Below are 26579 nucleotides of genomic sequence, written 5' to 3'. Positions count from 1 at the left end.
TTCCCAGATAGTGAATAAATCCCACAAGAGCTGATGGTTTTAAAAATGGGAGTTTCCCTGCACAAGATCTCTTCTCTCTTGCTGCCGCCATGTAAGAATTGCCTTTTGCCTTCCACCATGATTATGAGGCCTTCCCAGCTATGTGGAACTGTAAATCCATTAAACCTATTTTTCTTCCCAGTCTCGGGTATGTCTTTATCAACAGGGTGAAAACAAACTAATACAGTAAATTGGTACCAGGAGTGGAGTGTTGCTGAAAAGATACCCGAAAATGTGGAAGCAACTCTGGAACTGGGTAACAGGCCGAGGTTGGAACAGTTTGGAGGGCTCATAAGAAGACAGGGAAAGTTTGGAACTCCCTAGAGACTTGTTGAATGGCTTTGACCAAAATGGACAATGAAATGAAATCCAGTCTGAAGTGATCTCAGATAGAAATGAGGAATTTGTTGGAAACTGGAGCAAAGGTTACTGATCATGTTTTGCTAAAGAAATTGGTAGCATTTTGCCCCTGTTCTAGAGATTTGTGGAACTTTGAACTTGAGAGAGACAATTCAGGGTATCTGGCAGAAGAAATTTCTAAGCAGCAAAGAATTCAAGAGGTGACTTGGGCGCTATTAAAGGCATTCAATTTTATAGGGGAAACAGCATACAAGTTTGGAAAATTTGCAGCCTGAATAATATGATAGAAAACAAAATCCCATTTTCTGAGGAGAAATTCAAGCTGGCTGTGAAATTTGCGTAAGTAACAAGGAGCTGAATGTTAATCTCCAAGACAATGGGCAAAATGTCTCCAGGGCAAGTCAGAGGTCTTCATGGCAGCCCCTCCCATCACAAGGCCAGAGGCCTATGAGGAAAAACTGGTTTTGTGGGCTGCACTCAGGGTCCCTCTGCTGTGTGCAGCCTAGGGACTTGGTGCCCTACATCGCAGCCACTCCACCCATGACTAAAAGGAGCCAAGGCATAGCTCAGGCCATTGCTTCAGAGGGTACAAGCCCCAAGCCTTGGCAGCTTCCATGTGGTGTTGAACCTGCGAGTGCACAAGTCAAGAATTGAGGTTTGGGAATCTCTTCCTAGATTTCAAAGGATGTATGAAAACGCCTGGATGTCCAGGCGGAAGTTTGCTGCAGGGGTGGGGCTCTCGTGGAGAACCTCTGCTAGGGCAATGTGGAAGAGAAATGTGGAGTCAGAGTCCCTATAAAGAGTCCCTGCTGGAGTGCTGGCTAGTGGAGCTGTGAGAAGAGGGCCACCATTCTCCAGATCCCGGAATGGTAGATCCGCCAACAACTTGCACTGTGCACCTGGAAAAGCCAGACACTCAATGTCAGCCCGTGAAAGCAGCCGGAAGGGAGGCTGTACCCTGCAAAGCCACAGGGGCGTGGAGATGCCCAAGACCATGAGAACCCACCTCTTGCATTAGCGTGACCTGGCTGCCATGCTGGATTTTGGACTTTCATAGGGCCTGTAGATCCTTTGTTTTGGCCACCCTATTTGGAACGGCTGTGTTTACCCAATGCCTGTACCCCCACTTTGTATCTAGGAAGTAACTGACTTGCTTGTGATTTTACTGGTTCATACGTGGAAGGGGCTTGCCTTGTCTCAGATGAGACTTTGAACTTTTGATTTAATGCTGAAATAAGACTTTGGGAGAGTGTTGGGAAGGCATTATTGGTTTTAAAATGTAAAGACATGAGATTTGGGAGGGGACATGGGCAGAATGATATGGTTTGGCTATGTCCCCACCCAAATCTCATCTTGAATTACAATTGGTCTCACAATTCCTACATGTTGTGGGAGGAACCTGGTGGGAGGTAATTGAATCATGGGGGCCGGTCTTTCCTGTGCTGTTCTCATGATAGTGAATAAGTCTCATGAGATCTGATGGCTTTAAAAGTGGGAGTTTCCCTGCACAAGCTCTCTTTTGCTGCCGCCATGTAAGAATTGCCTTTTGCCTTCCACCATGATTATGAGGCTTCCCCAGTTATGTGGAACTATAAGTCTGGTAAACCTATTTTTTTTTCCAGTCTCCAGTATGTCTTTATTGGCAGCGTGAGAACGAACTAATACACCCTTTTCACATTTTCCTGAACTTATAAGCAACAGTATAGTTTCCACTTGGTATGTATAAGTGTGTATCATTAAAATGTGTTGACTAAACGGCAGTAACTCTGGCATTGGGAAAAAAAAAAAAGTTTTAACCTTGCCCAATTGGGTAAGTCATAGAATCAAAACAAACATGAAGCTTGAGGGCATCAAAACTAAACATCCGTTTCTAATTAGGGTGAATCCTTAACCCTTATAAGATAGCTGTTCTACTTTCAAACAGCGGAAATTTCACATCTCACTTGAAAGCCCATTTTTATAATTAATCTAATAGGGGACAGTCACATAAATGTGAAATAACTTTCCAGGGTCATTAAGTCACAACATGTGGTGGACCTAGGCTAGGTATCGTGGCTCTTAGTCAAATGCTATATTATACTTTAACTTTCACATAGAAAAAATGTTTCTTCTCAAAGATTGGTGCATATAAAACAAACTCAGTTCACTGGCTGAATAGACATTTTCTAAGTGCTTATTACTATGTGCAAGTACTATGGTAAGCTTCCTTGTCCCAGCTTAAAGCTTGATTGCAAATTATCATGTAATGTGGGGCAAATCCAAAAGTAGATCTCCTTACAAATTTAATAGACCACAGCCACACCCATTCCTTTGCATACTGTAAAGACTATTTTGGCACAGCACTGAGAATTGAGCAGTTTTAAGAGGCCATTTGGCCCTCAAAGCTGAAAATATTTACTCTGGCCCTGTTTGGAAAAAGTTTACCAACCTCTGTTATAAATGAATTTTATGAAGACTTATAGCCAAAAAATAGTTTTTTACTTTTCAACATATTTTGTATACAGTCCACATCAATTCTGTTAAATTCAGGGAAGGTATTAAGTACCAATCCACTTTCTCTCTATGGGTTCAAAGTAACTTGAAAAGATGGTATGTTTTTCATTGTTTTTGGCATTAGGTTGTTAGCCTACTGCAATCTTGATTATATCCAGGAATGAGGATGGAAGACCGGAGTAAGCAAAGCAAGCCACTTACTTTTTTTTTTTTTTATATCCAATGAATTAGATTCATTTAAGTTAAATTTTAAAATATAATCCCAGGCAGAAATAAAAGGACTAGTACCAAGCTAGGGGAAATTTTTAGGCCAAAAATGAGATCTTGTAAGTCAGGCTGAAAGAGAAACAGGTGATAAATTTCTAAAAAGGATAGAAGAGGAAAGAACAAAGATACAAGGCAATATATCTGACAACAGCTAGAATTAAAATTACTGCAGTAGGCTGCAGAACCCTCAGGTAAGTTAAACAGGACAAGTTTTGTTAAGTGCAAACATTAGGCTAATCTACACTATATCTTGTTTCTCTAAAGTCAATCCCTGCTCCTACCCATCTCAGCAAGTGGGTAGTTAAGAGGAAGGACACTAAAGCAATTATGTGTAAATGTGTTCTTCCTTTCCATCATCAAGATAAAAAAGTCAAAGAATCAGGATTTTGGGAAACTATTAATTTGTACTTGGATGCCAAATACACCAAAATGGACCTAGCATTTTGATGGCAAAATAGAAACATTAAATCATACAGATCATCAGTCATTTTACTTCAGAATTAGTAGCAACCTAGATTTAGATTTCACCTAGTTTTCCCTGTCTGTTTTTCATGTTGCATGAATTAGAATCCTTTCTGGCCCCATGGGCTAAATGAAGTATGGTGAACACACTTACATAGCAGACACTATCAGAAATATTTATGTACATTTTTATCCAATTATTCTTTCTGGTAATAGCATCTGGGAACTAAAAGAAGCTAATGAATAAACTGAAGCCCAGAAAAATTAAATGACTTGCCTAGGTTCTCTTAGCAGTCCTGTGCAGACACTTTTGGAAGAACAAAGCCAATTAGACAAATATGAACAAAGAATCACCCCAAAAATCAGAGGTAAAACTCTGAGGGGACTAGTGGTTGACTACAGAATTTTCAGGGAGGGAACCAAAAAGAGCAATCCAAAAAGAATACTCCTTAGGGAGCCGTGAACTTATCATTCTAAACATTTAAGTTTGTTTTAAAAATAAACTTATTACTAGGCCAGGTACAGTCGCTCACGCCTGTAATCCCAACACTTTGGGAGGCCGAGGCAGGTAGATCATGAGGTCAGGCGTTCAAGACCAGCCTGGATAACATAGTGAAACCCCGTCTCTACTAAAACTACAAAAAATTAGCTGGGCATGGTGGTGGGTACCTGTAATCCCAGCTACTCGGGAGCCTGAGGCAGGAGAATCGCTTGAACCTGGGAGGTGGAGGTTGCAGTAAGCCGACATGGCACCACTGCACTCCAGCCCGGGCGACAGAGCAAGACTCCATCTCAAAAAAATAAAATAAACTTATTACTACATAATCTTAACACTGAAAATGACAATGTTACTAACATGCCACTTTTACCAGTCAAATTGAAAAAGATTTTAACGTAAGGCAGTACTCAAAGATCTTCACAAAAATTTATGAACGAATGATATTCACTGCCGCCTAGTTAACAGTGACCATTTTCTTACAATTTAAATGTCCAGAAATGAATTGCAGAACACAGAATATGATGGAGCTATCCTCTTAACAAACTTAAGAACAGGAGGAAATGCTAAAAATGTTTAATACAGCATATAAGCCAATAAAAATATAACCCCAATATTTAAAAAGTGGATAGAGAAAAGAGACCAGAAGATTTACACAAATTCTTTAATAGTGGTTGGGATCTTGGGTGATTTTAATGTAATTCTTATCCTGTTCCCAGATTTCTAAAATACACATGTATACCCCTTACAACTAAAACATAACACAGTATGGCTCACTCCTGTAATCCTAGAACTTTGGGAGACCGAGGTGGTCGGATCACTTGAGCCCAAGAGTTAGAGAGACCAGCCTGGGCAACATGGCAAAAAATACAAAAATTAGCTAGGTGTTTTGGCACATGCCTGTAGTCCCAGGTACTCAGGAGATAAAGGTGAGAGGATCACCTGAACCGGGGAGGTAAGGCTGCAGTGAACTGTGATTGTACCACGGCGCTCCAGCCTAGGTGACAGGGTGAGACCCTATCTAAAAAAAAGGCCACCATAATTGTTATTTTGAAAACAATTCAGTATTCCTTTTATCTATTGTTTATTTTTGAGAAAGGGTCTCATTCTGTTGTCCAGGCTGGAGTGCAATGGCATGATCTTGGCTCACTGCAACCTCCACCTCCTGGACTCAAGTGATCCTTGCCCCTCAGCCTTCTGAGGTGCTGGGACTACAGTCGCATGCCACCATGCCCAGCTAGTTTTTGGTAGAGATGGGGTTTTGCCATGTTGCTCAAGATAGTTTTCAACTCATGAGCTCATGCAATCCACTCGCCTCAGCCTCCCAAAGTGCTGGGATTACAGGTATGAGTCACGATGCCTGGCCCAGTATTCCTTTTGAAGAGAACATTTTATCTGGGAATCTCTCAAAAATATCAAAGATTGTTTTGCATGAAATTAACTCAAATTGCCGGGCACAATGGCTCACGCCTGTAATCCCAGCACTTTTGGAGGCCAAGGTGGGTGGATCACGAGGTCAGGAGTTCGAGACCAGCCTGGCCAACATGGTGAAATCCCATCTCTACTAAAAATACAAAAATTAGCCGGGTGTGGTGGCACGCGCATATAATCCCAGCTACTCAGGAGGCTAAGGCAGGAGACTCACTTGAGCCCATGAGGCAGAGGGTGCAGTAAGCAGAGATTGTGCCACTGCACTCCAGCCTGGGTGACAGAGCGAGACTGTCTCAAAAAAAAAAACAAAAAACAAAAAAAAAAACTAAAATTAATTTTTGGTAGGGATAAACTGGAAACAAATATTCAATAGTAGGTGATAAATCATCAAACATCCATAAAAGGCAATATTTTGCAGCCACAGACAATTGTTTATAATGACCTAAGAAACTGCTCAGAGGAAAATACATAAAATTCTATAGAATGATCAAATAGGCTAAAAATAGAAAAAAAGGCTAGCAGCAAATAATACCAAAATGTCAACAAGCCTCTCTGGATAAGGGATTACTAATGATTTTTAGTTTCTTTCTACTTTACTCTATTTTCTAAATTTCCAGTAAGTATTTTAACATCAGAAAAGAACCTTAAAATGAAAAAGTTATTTAACACACTATTTTTAAAATTACCCAATACAGTGTCTTGAAACCATGCCAACTTCCAAATATCTCACTGCTCCTTCCTGTTTCTTCAACAATGGTGCTCTAAAGCATGGGAGGAAACATGAAGTAAAAGGCAGTTTTTGTACACTTTACTTCCGTTACATATTAGAGATTTTGAAGATCTACTACATAAGCCTATACATTCACATTGTATAGTTTTCTGGTGCCACAACTACTAAGGTAGTGAAAATCAGCCAAGAGATGGTTTTACCACATACTCGTAACTGCAGAGGCTTTACAGACTCTTTAAAGTCTTTTGTATAATTTCAAAGGTAAAATTAGTTTGGTCTTTCCTAGGTGAAAACAAAACCTCTGATAACAACTCCGCTACAAAGCCATTTACAGGCAATCAAGACTAAAAATACTTCTGGTGATGATGACTGGGAGAGCCTCATTACAAATCAACTAAGTGAAACTGAAAAGTTACTAACTTTAGAAAATGACAACCAACCAAAAAAAAGAAAAGCAGAAGAGATGTTGGAAAAAAAAAAACAGATTAAAATAATATAGATAAGTGCTTTCTGCAGTGAAATTATGTAACTGAAATGCTGGTATAGTTTTTACTAGAATAAAATGTAACTCTATAGTTGTCTTCACTTTTCCAAGTTTTTCTAATGTGAAGAAATTGTATTATTCTACTTCTGTCTTCCCTCTGTATATTATCCTTTCTTTAAAGTGCTCATTGCTTCTTCAATATCCTTTTTTTACAGAACAGAATTTATGTATTTTATGACAGACATTGTGACACTTTGTAATTTATTACTTCGTATCCTCTGGAGTTTGCGACTTTAGTATAAATTTGAGACAATAACTGTCCAGACTAGGCAAATTTTTTTAGTTTATAATGTTTTACTATGATTTTGGGATTTTTTTTCATAGAGCAAAAATTATAAGCATAAAAACTCAGGTATCAGAAAGACTCAAAAGGCTGTTTTTCACTTTGTTCAGATTTTGTTTCCAGGCATTAAGTGTGTCATACAGTTGTTGCCACTGCTGTTTTCCAAATGTCCGATGTGTGCTATGACTAAAAATTGAAAAATTAAACACAGTGTTAGTCAATCTATTATCCTCTGGTATTTTTTTTTATAATACTACAGATTTGAATCCAGTTAAAAGCAATATTAAATATACACAAGAGACATAATTTAGAATTGTAAAAGAATTTAAGAATTACATAATTATTTTTAAAAAATCTTTACTGTATTGATCCTAAGCCTTCTAATTCTCCTGAACAACTATATAAAGCAGACATAAAAGTCATTAGTATTCTAGCCAATGCTAAGCCATTAAATGAAATGTGCTGGAAAATAGGACTCTTTCATTAAATAAGCTAATCACATTCAGTCTGAACTTTAATAAAATTATGATAAATAGCAACTATTTAACTACAGTCAACTGATAACACCACCTTGGTTCTCTAAACATTTAAGTGAAATAATTGGAACAAACTAAATCGTTCTATAAAATGCCGCAAAGCATTAAATATCTTACCTGACAACTACTTTTCTCTGGGTCTGATCAATTTTGCAGTAGACCATTTTAGTTCTTACCGCTGAAAAAAGATGTTTTACATTGTATGTTATATGGAAAATTTCCAAGAAAAATAGCTAAGGTATGAAAACTGTGACCAAGTGAGCCATAATAAAACTTTACACTGTTTCCCAACACTGCACACTGACTGTTTAAATCTAATAAGCAAAACAGTATGAGGCAAGCAAGTGGAAGGTCATGCATTTCTCATATGGCTGCTGGGATCATCTATATTAAATAAATATTGCATACAGTTTTTTGTTTTTTTTTTTTTTAAGTATTCTAGGTGTTCTTCCGCTACCATCTCATATAGGGAAATAAACTAATTTCCTACTAAGTTATTACTTCTTTATAGAAGACTTAGATCATTAGGGGAAAAAAGGTCAATAGTTCTGTATCTTTTATTAATCTTAATTCCATAATCCCAACTTTCAAATTTAAAAGACTCAGATAAAACTCCTGAGCAGTTAAGTTGCTTTATAATCCAACTGTTCAGGAAGAAGTTCTTTCTAGGCTCATCATAAAAAAACTGGTAATGGTTAACACTTGTAGATAACTTACTATGTGCCAGGCACTGTGCTTTACCTGTATTAATTCATTTAATCCTTACAACCACAAATGAATCCCTACATTCCTGTTTCACAAAGGAAGGGCCTGGTCTTAAATCCACGTCTTAAAACCACAATGGTGTATTGCCTAAGTGTCTTTCTTCTATGAGATTTCAAGGGATAGAATACAGCAGTTTATATTTCTACTAATTTTTACCCTACAACAAATATATCCACTAATCTACTAAACACACATCTGCTACAAACAAATTTTTGTTGTGTAAGGTTCAGTTTCCAGATAAAAATCTTACTATGATCCATGTAGATGAGAAATTCTAGAAATAAATGAAAATGTTCTGTCTTACCGTCAATAACAAATGCTTCAACATCATCAGCTCCAATCTGAAGTTCTTGCTGCATTGTATCAAAAGAAATTTCTTTATTTTCCACTGCCATTCCCATAAAAGTAAGTAGTCTCATTTTTGCCATATTCTGTTCATGTAATAGGCCTACATAACAGAATAGTGAAGCCTGATGAGTGTTCATACTAATTAAAGAGCTGCACTTTTAAAGAAAACTTAAGGAATTACCCAGTCCTGATCCAATTACATCTCATGTTAAGCTGCGGACATTATTTTTACTTTTGTAACTGCAGAAATTATTGTGTGGGCACTTACACAGAATAATTTTGACAAAGCTTCTTATATTTATTTGCAAACTATAAACTGACTCCATGGAGTATTAAAAATAATTTTTCTATAGTACCATAGGTGATAGATTCAAAGTTAAGAATGGGCCATAAAATGATTATTTGTAGACCCTAAAAGTTTTGTACATTTTACATTTTTAAATAGTTATACATTTTAGGAGATAAAATCTACAAAGTACATTTCATAAGAACAATTTCTATTTAGTTAAATTACCTAAGCTTATTTTTCGCACTAATAGCTCTTCATTTAAACACATAGGATTTCTCATCTACTTACTAGTTTTTTCTGTGTTACTATTACTGGTAAACGTGAAGTTTTAAAATATTTTCACAAACATTTTCAGTTATGAAAACATTCCATTTTGCTTCAGGTCACTATTTAAAACTCAAAACTACTTACAAATCAAAACTCTTGAAGTGTGTGTGTCATTTAACATTTATAGGCCAAAACAGTTAAGTACTAGATATAAAGAGTACCATTAACAGTGATAATTGTTCTTTATAAGGCAAAAGTAGAAAACTGCACAAATAATTCAAATTTTGCATTATAATTTCTTTTCTTTTTTTTTTTTTTTTTTTGAGATGGAGTCTCGCCCTGTTGCCCAGGCTGGAGTGCAATGGCGCTATCTCGGCTCACTGCAAGCTCCACCTCCTGGGTTCACGCCGTTCTCCTGCCTCAGCCTCCCAAGCAGCTGGGACTACAGGCACCCGCCACCTCGCCCATCTAATTTTTGTATTTTTAGTAGAGACGGGGTTTCATCGTGTTAGCCAGGATGGTCTTGATCTCCTGACCTCGTGATCCACCCGCCTCAGCCTCCCAAAGTTCTGGGATTATAGGCATGAGCCACCGCGCCCGGCTTGCATTATAATTTCTAATGAAATATGCTGTTATAATTATTCAGATAACAATGTGTTAGGCCTAGAAGAAAACTTAAGGAACTACCCAGTCCTGATCCTTTCACTAAAAACAAAACTAGGGAGCAAAGAGATTAAATGGTGACTTATCGTAAAAAAGTAGCAGTGATAGGCCTAGAATAGGTTCATTTCTAAAATAAAGGGCTGGAAACTTTAAAAATTAGGAATCCTAAATATATAACCTAGTCCTAAGAGCAGAATTCTAACACAATATCATATATACCTGTTTTGATGCTAATTTATTAATTATAAAACCAAGTTTCTAAAACTAATCTAGATTTACATGTTCCTTTTCACTGAACTTTTAAATTATGTAACATCAGCAAATGATCAATCAAGTGCCCTCTAATACATTCAGAGCTTCAAGTCTGTATTGTTTAAAAAGTTATCTCTCTAAACACTCCATAAATAAATTTTAAGTTTATAACATTCCTATATTAGTGGAAGATTAGGGAAGCCCATTAACATAGGGCATGATCATCTGTTAATTAGCTATAATTATGATACAGGCTTCCTATTTGGCACAGATTCAACAAAAACATGGCCATCATAACTCAAATGAATGAGGTACACAACTAAGTATTGCTAACTGGGTTTAATGGAAATCTACAGGCATCAAGAAATCAATTAGTGCACATTAACCCTAATTAACAAATGCAAATTAGATGCTGATTAACTTTCTGAAGCAAAAGGTAACAACTGGATAACACCGGATTACATGTGAACATGTTAGGGCAATTCAGTTGACACAAGATAATGCTACTGTTGGCCTAAGTTGTCAGTGTTAATAAAAGAAAATGTTCTGACAAACTGATTGCAACTTGTGGAATCTAGATAGTTGTCACTAGGCTTTCAGCTGTAATAAATGTTTAATTATACAATTAAAAAATATACACATTAATATAAAGATGTTTTCTGAAAAGCAGATAAACAAATTTCTAATAGAATACTGATGTGCACAGATGTTCAAGAAATGTAAGACAAATGAAGGAATTTGAATTCTGGTTGGCACAATAAGCAATGTTACGAATTTTTTCCTATCAATGAACAAGTATTCAAGATTTTTTCAAAAATTCCTTAACATTCTCAGTTCTACTGGCATAGACAGACAATTCTTTCAATATGATAAAATGATAGAAACTTCTGAAATCTGTATTATTTTAAATACTCCTAAAATTAAATCTATTTTACTGTTCATCTTTTCTACAGTTACAATCTTACCATAAATGAAGAAACTTATCAGAGGAATGAAGATTATTTCTAGGCAGAATTCCATAAAACCGTTATCTATTTTACACGTGAAAACTTGCATCTAAAAACACTTTAAATTGATGTTTAGATGTTTAAACTAACTTTAAAACAGAGAACCAAAGTTAAAACCATTAGGACTCTTGTTCTGAAAAATCAAACTACTAAGGCAGTGCAGTGTGAGTTAAAGATTTTGTAGGAAGCTGTGTGTGCTTTGTTTCATAAAACTAAAATACTATCTTCAAGGAGGAAGTCACAGTGTGCTGTGTCGTATTTCAATTTTAAAGTTATAAAAAATCTAATTTATGGAAACATTTATTCATTACTAATATGTCAAAACCTTAATGCAGTAATAAAAAAATGTGCATCATTGAGCAATTTCTGCATTGTCACTGACCCCTGTCTTAAAATGCTGCAATATAGAAAACCCAATTTTAATGCATGCAATAGCTTATGAACCAGTGCTCCTTTGAAACAGTCAATTACACATCAATGGGGGAGTGTCAAAGTGTTAATTACTACTCCTTTTTCCTTGGTGCGTAAATAAAGAGGTTGCTGACATTAACATTCCATCACATAGCTTCATGCCACAAAACAAATTAACTGGGACAGAATGTGGTTTTCTGGGTCTAGCACCTGGCAAAGCTTTATACACAAACACACATCTACTTTATCTTGGTGTATTTCAAATGCCTTATTATGTTCAGAATAAGTCAATCTTCCCCAATTCCAATGGAGGCACATAATTTACGGTGACAAACATTTATGATTACCAAATTGAAGACTAAGTATAATCAACGTAGATCATACATTCATCTGTATCCTCAAGAACCAGGAAGACTAGTCTCAAAAACAAAAAAAAATTCAGTCTTAATATGGAAAATATAATCAATCTCTAATGTATTTTGATTATTGCCTAGTAGGAAAACAAAGCAGCTTAGCTTCACAGTTGACTCCAGTGTAAAACAAACTGGTAGTTTACAACATTTAAAACCTGTTCAACTGCAGATTTTCTAAGTTTTCTCTTTGTATTTTAATATGTTAAAAACATGCTCCAGAAGGAAATTAAAATATTGAACATATATAGGGTTTGCTCAATAAGATTTGATTCAATTTGACAAACATTTCCTGAACTCTGATATGCTAGACAAGAAAATTCAAAGATAAAAAAATAATAAAGACTATGCTGTTTTCAACAAACTGCAGTTAGAAAAGTCTTACTATCATGTAAAATTACATTTCCATTATCTAATTCCATCTTTCAGATCTAACTGGCAATACTATATATACTTCTGTGATTTGTTAATGGCAGGGGTATCCAAGCATAAAATACTACAGTAGAGGGGGAAAAAACTATTTGTTACCATTCTGTGGCTATGGCTTAAAAAAAGGAACCAAAAATACAAATAACCATATATCTAAGGAATAAGGTCTTCTACAAAGAAACAATATTATTTTAAGAATGTTTAGCTTAATAAAGTACCTTTAATCATCAAATTTTATCAGCTCTTAAAACATTGCTGAAAGTTACCATTATGATCAAAGTAATGGTAATTCTTTCAGTTGCTTTTCTGCTCACTCCCCCATCCCTAAATTTTAAAAACAAATGTACCAATGGAACCATTTCTATCTCAATCTTCTCCAAGCACCCGATTCTTGCTGTAACTTTACCTCAAAGAATTGTGGTACAGAAGAGCTGGAAGGGCCTAAAGTTCAGCAAGCTCTTAAATGAGACAAAAAGGGTCCAAGTTGTTTTCTCTTTTTTTTGTGGAGACGGAGCCTTACTCTGTCTTCCAGGCTGGAGTGCAGTGATGCGATCTCAACTCACTGCAACCTCTGCCTCCGGAGTTCCAGTGGTTCTCTTGCCTGAAGCTCCTGAGTAGCTGGCACTACAGGTGTGTGCCACCATGCCCACTAATTTTTGTATTTTTAGAAGAAATGGGGTTTTGCCATGTTGGCCAGGCTGGTCTTGAACTCGTGACCTCAAGTGATCCACCCACCTCAACCTCCCAAAGTGCTGGGATTACAGGGCGCCAAATTGTTTTCTTTTTTTGTTGTTGTTGAGATGCAGTCTTGCTCTGTTGCCCAGGCTGGAGTGCAGTGGCAGGATCTTGGCTCACTGCAACCTCCACCTCTGACCCCGCCTCCCGGGTTCAACCTCCCAAGGCTGATTCTCCTACTCAGCCTCCCGAGTAGCTGGGACTACAGGCGCCCGCCACCACACCCGACTAATTTTTTCGTATTTTTAGTAGAGACAGGGTTTCACCATGTTAGTTAGCCAGGATGGTCTCGACCTCCTGACCTTGTGATCTACCCGCCTCAGCCTCCAAAGTGCTGGGATTACACCTGTGAGCCACTGCGTCCAGTCCCAACTTGTTTTCATACTCCCAGTTTCATTCTCTATCACAAATGCCACCTCCTACACCTTCTTGGTTTCTGATTCTCAATTCACTCTAAGTAATATTTTAAACTACCTATTTTTGTGCTGTTCTATCATACACGACTCCTTTTAGGATTATCTACAAATAAGGCCACAACCATACTTGCTGGACGACACAGTACATAACTGTTAGTGTAGCATGTTCCCACCTCTGTCTGTGCCTCAAAGAATAAACCCCAAAACTTACCAAGTGAATCAATGAAGTCTTTATTATTCTGATAAAACTTGACATATGATGCCAATTTAGCACTCACAAAAATGGTTAAAAGCTATACAGATAAGAGACAAAAAAGATACCATCAATACAGAATTAAGATTTAAGATATTTTAAGATATTGTAAGATATTTTAAGATACTGTAAAGATATTTTAAAGATACTCCTACATTTTGTTCAATGCAGAAATATCATTCTGTTTCATCAAATTACCAAACCATCTGCTTTCATATGGCTCACTTTTAAAATGAATCAATAAATACACTGAGCTCTAAATTATCCACACTGAAAGATGGTGGCTAATGGCATAGTCCAGATGCACAACAGTCCAAAATATATTTATACTTGCATTTGAAAAATGTTCATGTGTTTTTAAATATCAGATTTATCTTCCTAAGTGGGGCTAGGAACAATATATATGTAATAAAAAAGAAACTTGTATTATCTAAGTCTATAATGGTGAGTAAGTGAGAAGATGAAAGAAAGGGAGGTGGCCGGGCGCAGTGGCTCACGCCTGTAATCCCAATACTTTGGGAGGTCAAAGTGGGCAGATCACTTGAGGTCAGGAGTTGGAGACCAGATCAACATGGCAAAACCCTGTCTCTACTAAAAATACAAAACTTAGTTGGGTATGGTGGCATGTGCCTATAATCTCAGCTACTTCTCCTGGAGGTTGAGGCAGGAGAATCGCTTAAACCAGAGAGGCGGAGGTTGCAGTAAGCCAAGATCATGCCACTGCACTCCAGCCTGGTGAGAGTGAGACTCTGTCTCAAAAAAAAAAAAAAAAAAAAAGAAATTAAGAAAGGGAGGAAGAATAGGACTGTGCTCAGTGGTTGGAGAAAAGCTGGTCTTAAATATGTCTGTTCCTGATATAAAAAGAATAAATAGTTCTTTATCTTTCCGTATCTTGCCATTAGTCACTTTTATTAATGCAAAGAAAAAGAGTCCTGCTTTTCTTTGGAAAATTTAGGAAAGGAGAATATTTTTCACATTAAAGGATAAACTACTTACATCATGAATAAGCTCGCCTTCCAAAAACTTGACTGGTTTTAAAGTAAGAAGGTGGTCAAAAAGAAATGCATTTGGGTCTTTCAATGCTCGTACAATACACCTTAATTAGAAAACAAAAAATGTAAGCTCAGGGTTTTGAAATCCTAGCTTTTCACTGAGTTTTTGCAGATCATAAAATATACTTAATTCAGTAAAATATCTAACAGTCCAAAACATATATACAACATTAAAAAAGTTACAGGATAGGGTTAAGACAGGCCAATAAATTTATCAGGTTCATCTGTTTTAACAAAATGAAATATATTAATTGTAGAAAAAAAACACAGCTGGAGAGAAAGCACCAAGGTAATCAAATAGCAAGCAGCAGCCAGAACCATATGCCAGACACTAAGTGCTTCACTTGCCTTATATCTCATTTATTCCTCACAACAACCTAGGAGACAGTATTAACCATGCCCCCTTTATCAACTATGAAGCAGCTCAGAAGTGCTAATTAAGAGATGGAGTAAGAATGTGAATGGAGGCAGTCTGACCTCAAAGTCAAGGACCACCAACTTCCCTTTTCACCAACTCCTATCATGTAGAGGTTCACACAAAGTAATGACCATGTTAAGAAGTTTCACAATCCTTATTACAAAGATTTAGAAAACTGATTCTATTCTTGTTACCAGTTAGATCTAAGACTGTTAAAAGCCCTTATTCTCATTAGCAATGGGTTAATTCTTGGCAAGCCATCAACTTTCCACCTATAAGCTTTAATATTAGGGTTAATTGGCCCAAGATTAGGTTTTAATTCTTGGGTTGGGATCATTATCCCCATACCAGCAATACCCCCACCCAGTAAACACCATGCAGCTATTTCATATTCAAGCTACAGTTCTTCCAATATCAAACCTTGAATTTTAGTATCCACATTAGAATCACCAGCAAATGCACACTATCAAACGGCTCTGGATCACTCATGGTTGCAAACACGATTTCAGTTACACAATTTAATACTGTAGCTCACCTCTAAACTGCTGACAAACCCTCATTAGAGTAACGTTTAACAGTACCTGTGGGCATCAACGCGAGCCTGGGAAGCATTATCCTCTGTGTAACTTCCAAGCAATTCCACCATGACTTTTGAAGCAGCATCACTAAAAAGAAATACTGCTTTAGGAACTTGAAAGTATTACTGCTATTCATTCATTTAAAAATATTTTTAAGAGGTAGGTAGTGTGCTGATGACATATGTAATGGTGACTAAAAGAGACAAAATCCCTGTCTATGGGAAAAGTCATGAAACTTTCCTTTTAGTAGGAAAGATGGACAACTAGGAAAATAAGTGCTATGAAGGAAATAAATGGTGATGTAATCAAAGCAACAAGAAAGGAAAGGCTACTTTATGCACAGTGAGAAAGCAAAGTCTCCCTCAGAAGAGATGACATGTAAGCTGAGACCAAAATGATGTAAAATATCCTCTTCTTGGCCATGAAAAGAGCTGGGTTCATGAAAGGTGGGGTAAGATGACTTTCCAAGCAGAGGGAAGACCAAGTATAAAGGCCCTAGGTGGAAAAAAAGTTTTGTGTCCCAGAAACTGTTAGGACAGTATGGCTGAAGTTGAGACAAGACCAAATATTTAAATAACTCTACTTAAGATACCCTTCCAATTAAGTTATTCTTACAGTTAGACAGATGATCAGTTCTCACTGCAGTAAACAGGGCAAAATAAATGCAGTCATTCAAACTTGACTTTTAGAAAATGTTTATCTTTACTCCTCATGACTTCCTTTAAACTGTGGAAACTTTAGCTTATAGAAAGCTTTGTTAACGAGGAGGAAGAGGTTTTTTTTTCCTTTTTTCAATTTCTAAAAATACTTACTCCCCATATCTGAGTTCAACCTGGGCAAAATCAGCAGGAACTGTATCATTTATTTTAAAATGATAAATGCTATCTAAAACTTCTCTCAAAACTAAGGTTTACTAAGATTCAGAAATATCACTATAAGCATGGCTAAGTGGTAACCTACAACTTATTCTTCTTTTTTTTTTTTTCTTCGAGACAGAGGCTCGCTCTGTCGCCCAGGCTGGAGTGCACTGGCATGATCTCGGCTCACTGCAAGCTCCACCCCCCGGGTTCACACCATTCTCCTGCCTCAGCCTCCCGAGTAGCTGGGACCACAGGCGCCCACCAGCACGCCTGGTCTCGATCTCCTGATCTCGTGTTCCACTCGCCTCAGCCTCCCCAAGTGCTGGGATTACAGGTGTGAGCCACCGCGCCCAGCCAGTAACCCGCATCTTAAATGTAGTGATACCAATGCCTAAGCACGATGGCATGTGCCAATAGTCCCAGCTACTCAGGAGGCTTGCTTGAGCCCAGGAATTCAAGGCTTTTTGCACTACAATTGCACCTGTGAACAGCCAAATACCAACTGCACTCCAGCGTGGGCAACATGGTCACACCCCGCCTCTAAAAATAAAAAATTAATATTGAACTCAACCTGGAAGAGGCCATGATCCACAGGAGCCAGAGCAGCTGAAAAACTTGTTTACTGGTGGTCTGAGCTTTGAAACCAGAGATAGTAGTTTTAGAGAATATTTTAAGAAATTGGAGCACACTCACAGGTTGTGTGGTAATCAGACCCCCAAACAAATGTTCCAGAGACTGTGGTTTTGTGACTTACTCTTGTGTTGAAGAGGTGGATGCAGCAATGTGTGCTCGATCACACAAAGCTGAGGCATGCAATGGAACCAAAGACAGCTGTAGAGAGAGTTCTGGGAAGGCCAGCGCCCATCCAACATTTGTTGGTGATGTTAAAGAAGATAGAGAAGAACATAATTTGAGAGACTACTTTGCAAAGTATGGCAAGATTGAAACCACAGAAGTTCATGGAGGACAGACAGAATGGAAGAAAGATAGGATTTGCTTTTGTAACTTTTGATGATCATGATACAGTTGGTAAAATTGTGGTTCAGAAATAACACTCTATTACCAGGCGTTAGTGAAGTGAAAAGGGCCCTTTTTAAACAACAGATGCCATTGTAGAGTGGATCTAGCAACTTTATGGGTTGTGGAGGAAACTCTGGAGATGGCAGTTTTGGCCATGGGTAGAAACTCTGGTGGAAGAGGAGGCTATGGTGCTGGGGTGGCGGCAGCAGAAGTAGTTATGGAGGAGGGGTTGCTGGATATAATGGATTTGAAGGTGCTTGTGGCAACTACAGCAGTTGTCCTGGTTTTGATAGTGGGGGAGGGTATGGTGGTGGTAGATATGGTGGCAGCAGTGGAGGACATGATAGTTACAATGAAGAAGGAAATTTGGGGAGTGGTAATTATGGTGGTGGTGAGAACTATAATGATTTTGGATATTACAGTGGACAATGACAATCAAATTACGGACCCATGCATGAAAGGGGGCAGTTTTCGTGGATAAAGCTTGGGCAGTCTCTATGGTGGTAAATATGGTAGCACAAGGTTCTAAAAACAGCAGAAAAGGGCTACAGTTTTTAGCAGGAGCACAAGCAAGGAGAAGTCAGAAAAGCCGCAAGTTGCTTTGAGGCAATCATCCAAATGCATTGGAGGAACTGTACAAATCTGCCACCGAGGAATGATGATCCACAGTCAGAAAAGTTACTGCAGCTTAAACAGGAAAGCCTTCCCTTGTTCAGGACTGTCATAGCCAAAGTTTGCAAAAAGTGCAGCTATTCATTAATGCAGTGTAGTGTCAACTAGATGTACATTCCTGAGGTCTTTTATCTGTTGTAGCTTTGTCTTTTTCTTTTCATTACACTGGGTATGTTGCCCTGTAAATTATGGTAGCATAGTGGTACCAGGAATAAAAAACTAAGGAATTTTTAACTTTTCAATAAAAATTAAAATGTATAATGATTTAACTATAAAAATGCAAAGAAAAACTTTTAAAAATCACATCTTACTCATTATCTTGTACCACACTGTAAGGACAGGTACAAGTCATTTTCCAGTTTTAGCAACCACAGTGTACTTCAATCTTCTCAGCTAAAGAAATCTTTTTAATCCATTTGAAGCACACATCATGGTGTCTGACATGTAAGGGCTTACTTACCAGTATCACCCTTTAAAATGCACAACAGACACCATGTGCATCAACCACCAATATAAATAAAGTCATGAAGGGGGCACCTATAAACGTGAAGCATTTTTACTTAACTGCTAGGCAAACTCTCAAAATTTTACTAGTTAAAATATGTATTTTATGTGTTCTAAAGAAGAAAACCAACTCTCAACATTTAGATCGGCAGAATGTCAGAAATTTCATGTTTAAGCAAGTATCCCCTTCCAGTGCCCTACTGTGGATAGCATTTATCCACTCAGTGCCCAATAAGTGCTATCTTCTTGGGAATGCAATGGTTAGCAGAGGTTCCTTGCCTTCACTTAGCCTACAACTTTACTTTCAACCAAGGGTGTTAAATGCTAGGATACAAGCAGAGGGTGCTGTAAAAGGGAGGCACTAACCAAAATACGAGAGGGGTGTTTCTGACAGAGAAATGAAGCTGACTGTAATAAGACTACTTAGACAAGGGGTAGGCAAACTTTCTGTAAAGGGCCAGAGAGTAAATATTTTAAGCTTTGCAAGCTATATGGTATCTGTCGTAACTAAACTCTTGGCAAAAGCAGGCACAGACAATATGTAAATGAATATGCATGGATGTAATACCAATGTTATGGACCCTGAAATCTGAATTTCATATAATGTCCATATATCATGAAATACAACCCTTTCTTTGATTTTCTTTCTCAATCATTTAAAAATGTAAAAACCATTCTTAGTACACGGGCTATACAAGAACCAGGGCCACCTCCTGGTCCAGACTGGCAAAAAGCATGGTGCTTTTATACCTGACATAGGCTCGCTATGTCTAGGGTGTGATAAGCAAGAGGAAGGACATGGGTGGAGAGAGGGAATATTTTACATTAACACAAAGTTTTTTGTAGTCTGCCACTGCACCATCCAAAAATGATGGGATGCTTCACCACATTCACCAAGCTCATGCTACAGGAGTAGGTTGAAGCCCATGTTGGAAAGGCCCCCCATCCCTTCTTTTTTTAGGAAAAAAAGCCAAATTTCACTTTTTAAAAAGTTCAAAGATGAGTGAAAACTACTTCTAATCTTTATAGTTATCTTTAACTTAGTAGGTCAAATTTATAGAAATAGATTTAGAGCAACTCTGGAGAACAGAGTAAAGCAAAATTACTGGCCCTACTTCTCTTTAAAAAACATCCCCACCTACTTATACTGCCTGTTAAGTTATAAGTTAGTTCATTACTTTTGAATACCTCTTCTTACAATCCACAAGGGCCTCATAAAGTAGTCTTAAAAGGGTGTGCTTTTTTTCAGTGGTGAGATTCCAGTCAGAAATCCATTTTCTAACCTACAAGAGATTGACAAAAGGAGAAAACTGAGTAACATATTTATTATAAAAGTACATTTCTGGCCGGGCATGGTGGCTCACGCCTATAATCCCAGCACTTTGGAAGGCCAAGGTGGGTGGATCACCTGAGGTCGGGAGCTCGAGACCAGCCTGACCAACACAGAGAAACCACGTCTCTACCAAAAACACAAAATTAGCTGGGCATGGTGGCGCATGCTTGTAATCCCAGCTACTCAGGAGGCAGAGGCAGGAGAGGTGCTTGAACCCTGGAGGCGGAGGTTGTGGTGAGCTGAGATTGTGCCATTGCACTCCAGCCTGAGCAACAACAGTGAAACTCTGTCTCAAAAAAAAAGTACATCTCTTATAACCAGAACAACTATTCCACACGGTAACTCACTTGATCCAGCTCAGTGGGAATGTACTGGATGGCCCCACAAGATGCTGCCACTTTAATAAGGCTGCAATACACTGTATATCTTACAGGAGTATTCTTGTCCATCCCATGGAAAAGGTTGCTTAACCTGGTTAACAAACAAACAATGTTTGAAATCAGCAACCAGTTTTAAGTTGAGGTTAGCTCTCACCACAAACCTGTGGCAGATACCGTTAACAACTTCATATTACAAAGAAAGAAACTAGGGCACAGAAAGGTCAAGCCACTTGCCCAAGGTCACAACTAATAAGAGCCACAGCTGAGAGTCAAGTTCCAGAATTCCTGCTCTGAACCATTAAAAGTTAGTAACATGAGCCGGGTGTGGTGGCTCACACCTGTAATCCCAGCACTTTGGGAGGCCGAGGCAGGCGGATCACGAGGTCAGGAGATTGAGACCATTCTGGCTAACACAGTGAAACCCCATCTCTACTAAAAATATCAAAAAAAAGAAAAAAAATTGAGCCGGGCATGGTGGCAGGCACCTGTGGTCCCAGCTACTCGGGAGGCTGAGGGAAGAGAATGGCGTGAACCCAGGAGGCGGAGGTTGCAGTGAGCCGAGATCATGCCACTGCACTCCAGCCTGGGCGAAAGAGCGATGCTCTGTCTCAACAACAGCAGCAAAAAAGTTAGTAACATGAAAACAGCCCCTTGAAAAACCGAGTTTCTTTCAGATTTCAACTTACAACTGCAGTCTCAGAGATGGGCGTTCACCTTCGCGAAATTTGACCAGCTTTTCACATAGGCTTTCAATCAAAGCTTCTTGCTTGTCTGGTTCCAGGATCAAGAGTAGGGATACCACACTGTTCATCACACTTTCAACATCTACACAAGTATGGATAACAAAATCAACAGTGATACTACAATACTCAATGCGTCTAGTTAAGTATGCATTTCCAGTGTTTTAATACAATGAAGACCATCAAATATAAGACACTTTTGCATTCAGAAAGCAACTTGTATATTTTATTAAAGAGGAAGGAAATTGTTACCTAAGATGTGGTTTCTTTTTTTTTTTTTTTTTTCTCAGATGAAGTCTCGCTCTCTCGCCCAGGCTGGAGGGCAGTGGTACAATCTCCACTCACTGCAACCTCTGCCTCCCAGGTTCCAGCGATTCTCCCATCTCAGCCGCCCGAGTAGCTGGGACTACAGGCGTCCGCCACCACACCCGGCTAATTTTTGTATTTTTAGTACAGACGGGATTTCACCATATTGGCCAGACTGGTCTTGAACTCTTGACCTTGTGATCCACCTGTCTTGGCCTCCCAAAGTGCTGGGATTACAGGTGTGAGCCACTACACCTGGCCTAAGATGTGGTTTCTAACTAGGTAAAACAGAGACTGATTTACATGTATATAAAGTTTCAATTTTTACTGTCATGCTATTCAATCATTTGGAAGTTACTGGTATGATTTGGGGCTAGGATATTTTCTTAATTAAGGAAAACTTTGTATATACATGTAGGAAATCAGAAATTAAAGCTGTCAACTCTCTGCTTGAATTAGTTATTTTTAAGTATTACAGATATTAATCATATCCCAAATTTAATCTCTAATTTTTTCACATATGTGCTGCCGAAATCAGCATCCAAGTTTGATCTCTAAACCTTAACTAGAGATTTCTGAACTCACAATTCTGAAAATTTCCCATTCTATCTCAATAAATAGGAAATTGGCCTAGTAATTAAATGGCTATTAGATTACTTGAAATTGTATCCCATTTGATGTTAATCTAAAATTTATGAACAGGAAAGAGCTTCATTTTTTTCTTCATTTTATTCTGAGATTATCAGCATTTAGTGTAATAACACTTAAGAAATATACCTGTGTATAAAATAGAGGTTTTCTCAAAATAGGTTTACTTTATAGGCATAATAGATTACACAAACTGAAAGCATGTGTGAAGGTAAGATTGAAAACAACAGTGCTTAGAGCCTGGTTAACAGTGTATTGTATAGTTGAAATAGCTAGAAGAGAACTGTTGAATGTTTCCAACATAAAGAAAAGATGTGTGATATTCCAGTTACCCTGGTTTGATCATTACACATTGCATACATGTATCAAAATATCACCTGTGCCCCCAAAATATGTACAACCACTACCCATCTATTTAAAAGTCCTTAAGTCTAAAATTCAAAACATATAAATACAGTCAGCCTTCTGTATCTGAGGGTTCCAAATCCTCCTTGCCTCAGATAATGAGGGACGACTGTATAATTCACAAGAAAAATTCAAAAGATTTTATTGGGAAATAATAGAAAAAATTAAAAACAAACCTTTATCATCCTCCTTCAGACACACATCACAGGCTTCAATAATTTGAGCTAAATCAACATGAAGTCCACCTTCTGAGTTCTCTTCTGAAATCTCAGCTCCTTTAGATTTCAGATAAGCACGAAGCTCAGCAGCCTGTTGAGGATTGCTCTATTATAAAACTGACTATAAATGACAAAGCACAATCTCAAATTCTGTCCTCTTTCTGAAAAACTAAAATGCAAATACTGTATTCCACAACTATTTCAAATAATGTTGAAGACTCCTCCCTCACCTCATCCATCTTGGCAATCCCACAAGAGCCACAGGTTTTCCTCCACGAGGTCCAGTGGCTCCTTAGAGATGCTACAGCCCCCATGGATTACCTTCAGATTTTCTCTCATGTAGTCCGCACCCTGCTGGACTTCCAGCACACAGCAAAAACCTTTTTGATAATATAACCCAAAGGGTTTGGTGGGGGTGTGGCTGTTGGGGAGAAGAAATCAATCTGACTTGGCAGATTTCACTTTTTTGAAAGAAATGAACAATAGTACTGCTCTCAAGTACACGCATTAACCACGGTTACTAGAAAAGTTACAGACATTACCTTGGGAAAAGGGTAATCATTTGTTAATTAGTTGAGAATCTATTTGAGATAATAAGCATTTTGGTTCACAAAAGGGTAATGCCTGTGAATGTTGCCTTAAAATTACATTGAACTGCATCTACTATGCAACTAATCTCTTCGAAATGCATACCTGAGTCAGCATGCATCTTCGGACCTATAAAAACACAACTACAGTACCACATTCAGTCGCTTGGACATTTCCTACCCTACTACCAAATTATATACATCTATTCCATTTTTCTTCTGGGACTCTACCTATAGCAGCCAAACAAATGAAGACTTTTTTTTTTTGAGATGGAGTTTTGCTCTTATTGCCCAGGCTGGAGTGCAATGGTGTGAGTGGAGTGGCGCAATCTTGGCTCACTGCAACCTCTGCCTCCGGGGTTCAAGCAATTCTCCAGCCTCAGCCTCCCAAGCAGCTGGGATTACAGGCATGTGCCACCATGCCCAGCTAATTTTGTATTTTTAGTAGAGGCAGGGTTTCATCATGTTGGTCAGGCTGGTCTTGAACACCTGACCTCAGGTGATCCACTGGTCTCCCAAGTGCTAAGCCACCGTGCCCAGCCTGGTTTTAAAGATAATTAAATGAGAATGTGCAACAGGAAGATGAAAGGATACCATTAGTAAATGCACTGGCATTACATTTTCTAGACCAAGCCAAAAAAAAAAAAAAAAAAATCAAAACCATCAAGATTTTTAAACCCCCAAGTATGTTTAGTTGCCTCAGGAAAGTATTAAACCTGCAGATTTGACGGTACTATCCTTTCAGGTAACAAGCACACAGTAACTTCATATAGGAGTTGGTATTATAAGCAAGATTTAAAAAAGAAAACAAACTGTCACCATGTCAGAGAAAACAAAAATACCACCAGAAATTATGCTTCATGCTTCTCTATGGAGGAAACAGACACAAAGCAAACTTTTTCTAAGAGTTATTCAACCACGTTTGCTGTTTTTCTGTCATCCTCACTGCCACAAGTGGTTATGGAGCAGCATAAGCAAAGGAAAACAAAAAAAGATTAAGAATTCCATTTAAGTCTAACCAAGCTTAGAATTTGACCAAAGTTAAACTAATCCTGAGCAATTTCATATTTCCCTGAAAGGACTGGCTACAATGCAACTGATGTTACAAGAACAGAGCATAGCCTGAGAAGACACTTTAAGATATGATCAATGGCAAGAACTTTCTCCATTCACAAATCCCTTCGTACGTTAAAAAAAAAAAAAAAAATCCAAACACTTTCTCAGTTAACCTAACAGCCAACTGTTGGTAACATGCTTCCATTTCTAATCAGGTATTTTTTTTTGTCTTTCATATCTTCCTAATTGTGTTTAACCCCCTCCCCATCCTTGACCTTTTCTCTGCCTTTTGCATTTTCCCTTCTTACTTTGCCCTTCTGAGCATCGGAACTGCATTCCTACCATGGGGGGAGGAGTAATTACTCCCTCCCGCAATTCTGTAAGTTGTCTTAGACATGCGAAGTTTATATGATATTCAATAATTTGGAAGTTACTTCCATGTTAGTAGAGTAACAGAAATAAAATGACAAACTTGGACTTCACAGAAGAGTTTTCAGTTAATACAAAATTAACTTAAAAGAATACCATGTCATGTTTAACTCCTAATTAAGGTTAAACTTTTGTTATGGGGAAAATGAGAATCATCAGCCCTGTACCAAAGAGCAAACGCCAAACGGGAAATTTAAAAATATCAGTATGGTCCATCAGGTGTATGCCTCACAGAATTTAAGAGCTGAACTGATACCATACTTCCGGGGTACAGAACAACTCTCACCCTTGTACAAGTAGGAATAGAAAGCAAATATAAAATACGAGTCATCTTCGCCTGTGATCGCACAGTAATACGGGGATTCTAATCTTATTTTATTATTATTATTTTTTTTTTTTTGAGAGGGACTCTCGCTCTGTCGCCCAGGCTGGAGTGCAGCGGCGTGATCTTGGCTCACTGCAAACTCCGCCTCCCGAGTTCAAGCGATTCTCTTGCCTCAGCCTCCCCAGTAGCTGGGACTACAGGCGCGTGCCACCACGCCTACGTAATTTTTTTGTATTTTTAGTAGAGACGGGGTTTCACCGTGTTAGCCACGTGGTCTCGATCTCCTGACCTCGTGATCCACCCGCCTTGGCCTCCCAGTGTTGGGATTACAGGCGTGAGCCACCGCGCCCGGCCCGGCATTTTGATCTTTAGCACAAAATTACTTTTCCCTACCCTACTTATGCTGACTACAGATTCACCACCTCCTACTCCGGACGTGGCTGCATGTGAGGAAAGGAAGCCGACATCATTCCTAATCAGTCTAAAAGTACTATGTCGTCAGAAGTGAGTCCCGACGCGGACCAGGAAGCTGGCGGTGGAGCGTCGGGACCCGCGTTGGGACAGCCGGCCGGCGAGCTGGTGCGAATCGAGGCCAGGAACGCGCGCCCCAGCCACGCGGCCTCCCCATTCTGGCGTGTAGAACAGCTGCGGGTGTCAGCCCCGGCCGCCCCGGCCCAGGCTCAGCAGCGGTCCCTCGCGCTACTGAGACATCCCCCACCCCACTGTGGCTGCACCCGCAGTCCAAGGCACACCTGATCTTCCTCACTGATGTCGATGAAGGCCGGGACGCTCATGGCGAAGACCCGGGCACTGCTGACACTCCACTCGCAAGACCACGCCGACCGGAAAAGGGAACTGGACCGCGCTACGCTGCCGCGCAACTGCTTCCGGGTCACCCTGTGCTGGGACCTGTTGGGGCGGGGCCTTGAGAGCCAATCCTACCGCGCGCTCTCGCCGCGGAGCGCAGCAGGGCGTGGCGTACGCGCTCGGGCTGGCCTAGTAGGTGGGACTTACTGGGTCTCCACCCAGCGACGCTTCTCGCGGCCTCCAGGTTCCAGGCCGGTGTAGCTATCTGCTTTGATGTTGCCTCCCGCTGGCGCCTCCCCAAGTCCACCTTCCCTTGAAATGTTAAGCTTATTGGGTCTTATCAAGTATGGATGGG

At 39.0% G+C, this 26579-nt stretch overlaps 2 protein-coding genes across 4 annotated transcripts in view; one reads left to right on the top strand and one right to left on the bottom strand.

Annotated features, from left to right (window-relative positions):
- The window catches only part of CCDC73 (coiled-coil domain containing 73), a 163967-nt gene extending 157134 nt beyond the window's left edge, over window positions 1–6833 (top strand). For both annotated transcript variants that reach the window (XM_021925933.2, XM_031653394.1), the window contains one exon: window positions 6565–6833. In XM_021925933.2, coding sequence (XP_021781625.2) covers window positions 6565–6777 — 213 coding nt within the window. In that variant the 3' untranslated portion in view covers window positions 6778–6833. The remainder of the gene's footprint in view (window positions 1–6564) is intronic.
- A 259-nt stretch (window positions 6834–7092) lies between these two features.
- On the bottom strand, window positions 7093–26326 carry EIF3M (eukaryotic translation initiation factor 3 subunit M). 2 transcript variants are annotated; one of them, XM_003910070.2, is made up of 11 exons: window positions 26170–26326; window positions 22979–23111; window positions 21390–21528; window positions 20671–20794; window positions 20179–20273; window positions 15938–16021; window positions 14883–14982; window positions 13845–13926; window positions 8711–8854; window positions 7759–7819; window positions 7093–7291 (listed from the first exon to the last, which is right to left on the bottom strand). In XM_003910070.2, exons 1-11 carry the CDS (start codon window positions 26209–26211, stop codon window positions 7171–7173), a joined length of 1125 nt encoding a protein of 374 aa, XP_003910119.1. In that variant the 5' UTR covers window positions 26212–26326; the 3' UTR covers window positions 7093–7170. The 2 variants fall into 2 exon arrangements, with proteins under 2 accessions (XP_003910119.1, XP_021781626.1); XM_021925934.2 differs by lacking the exons at window positions 20179–20273; window positions 20671–20794 and having other exon boundaries at window positions 26170–26302.
- Window positions 26327–26579: the final 253 nt, after the last annotated feature.

This window comes from Papio anubis, chromosome 12, assembly GCF_008728515.1.
Source record: "Papio anubis isolate 15944 chromosome 12, Panubis1.0, whole genome shotgun sequence".
NCBI classification, from domain to species: domain Eukaryota; kingdom Metazoa; phylum Chordata; class Mammalia; order Primates; family Cercopithecidae; genus Papio; species Papio anubis.
Note: the sequence above shows the minus strand (reverse complement) of the source record. Positions and strands in the feature narration are given on the sequence as shown.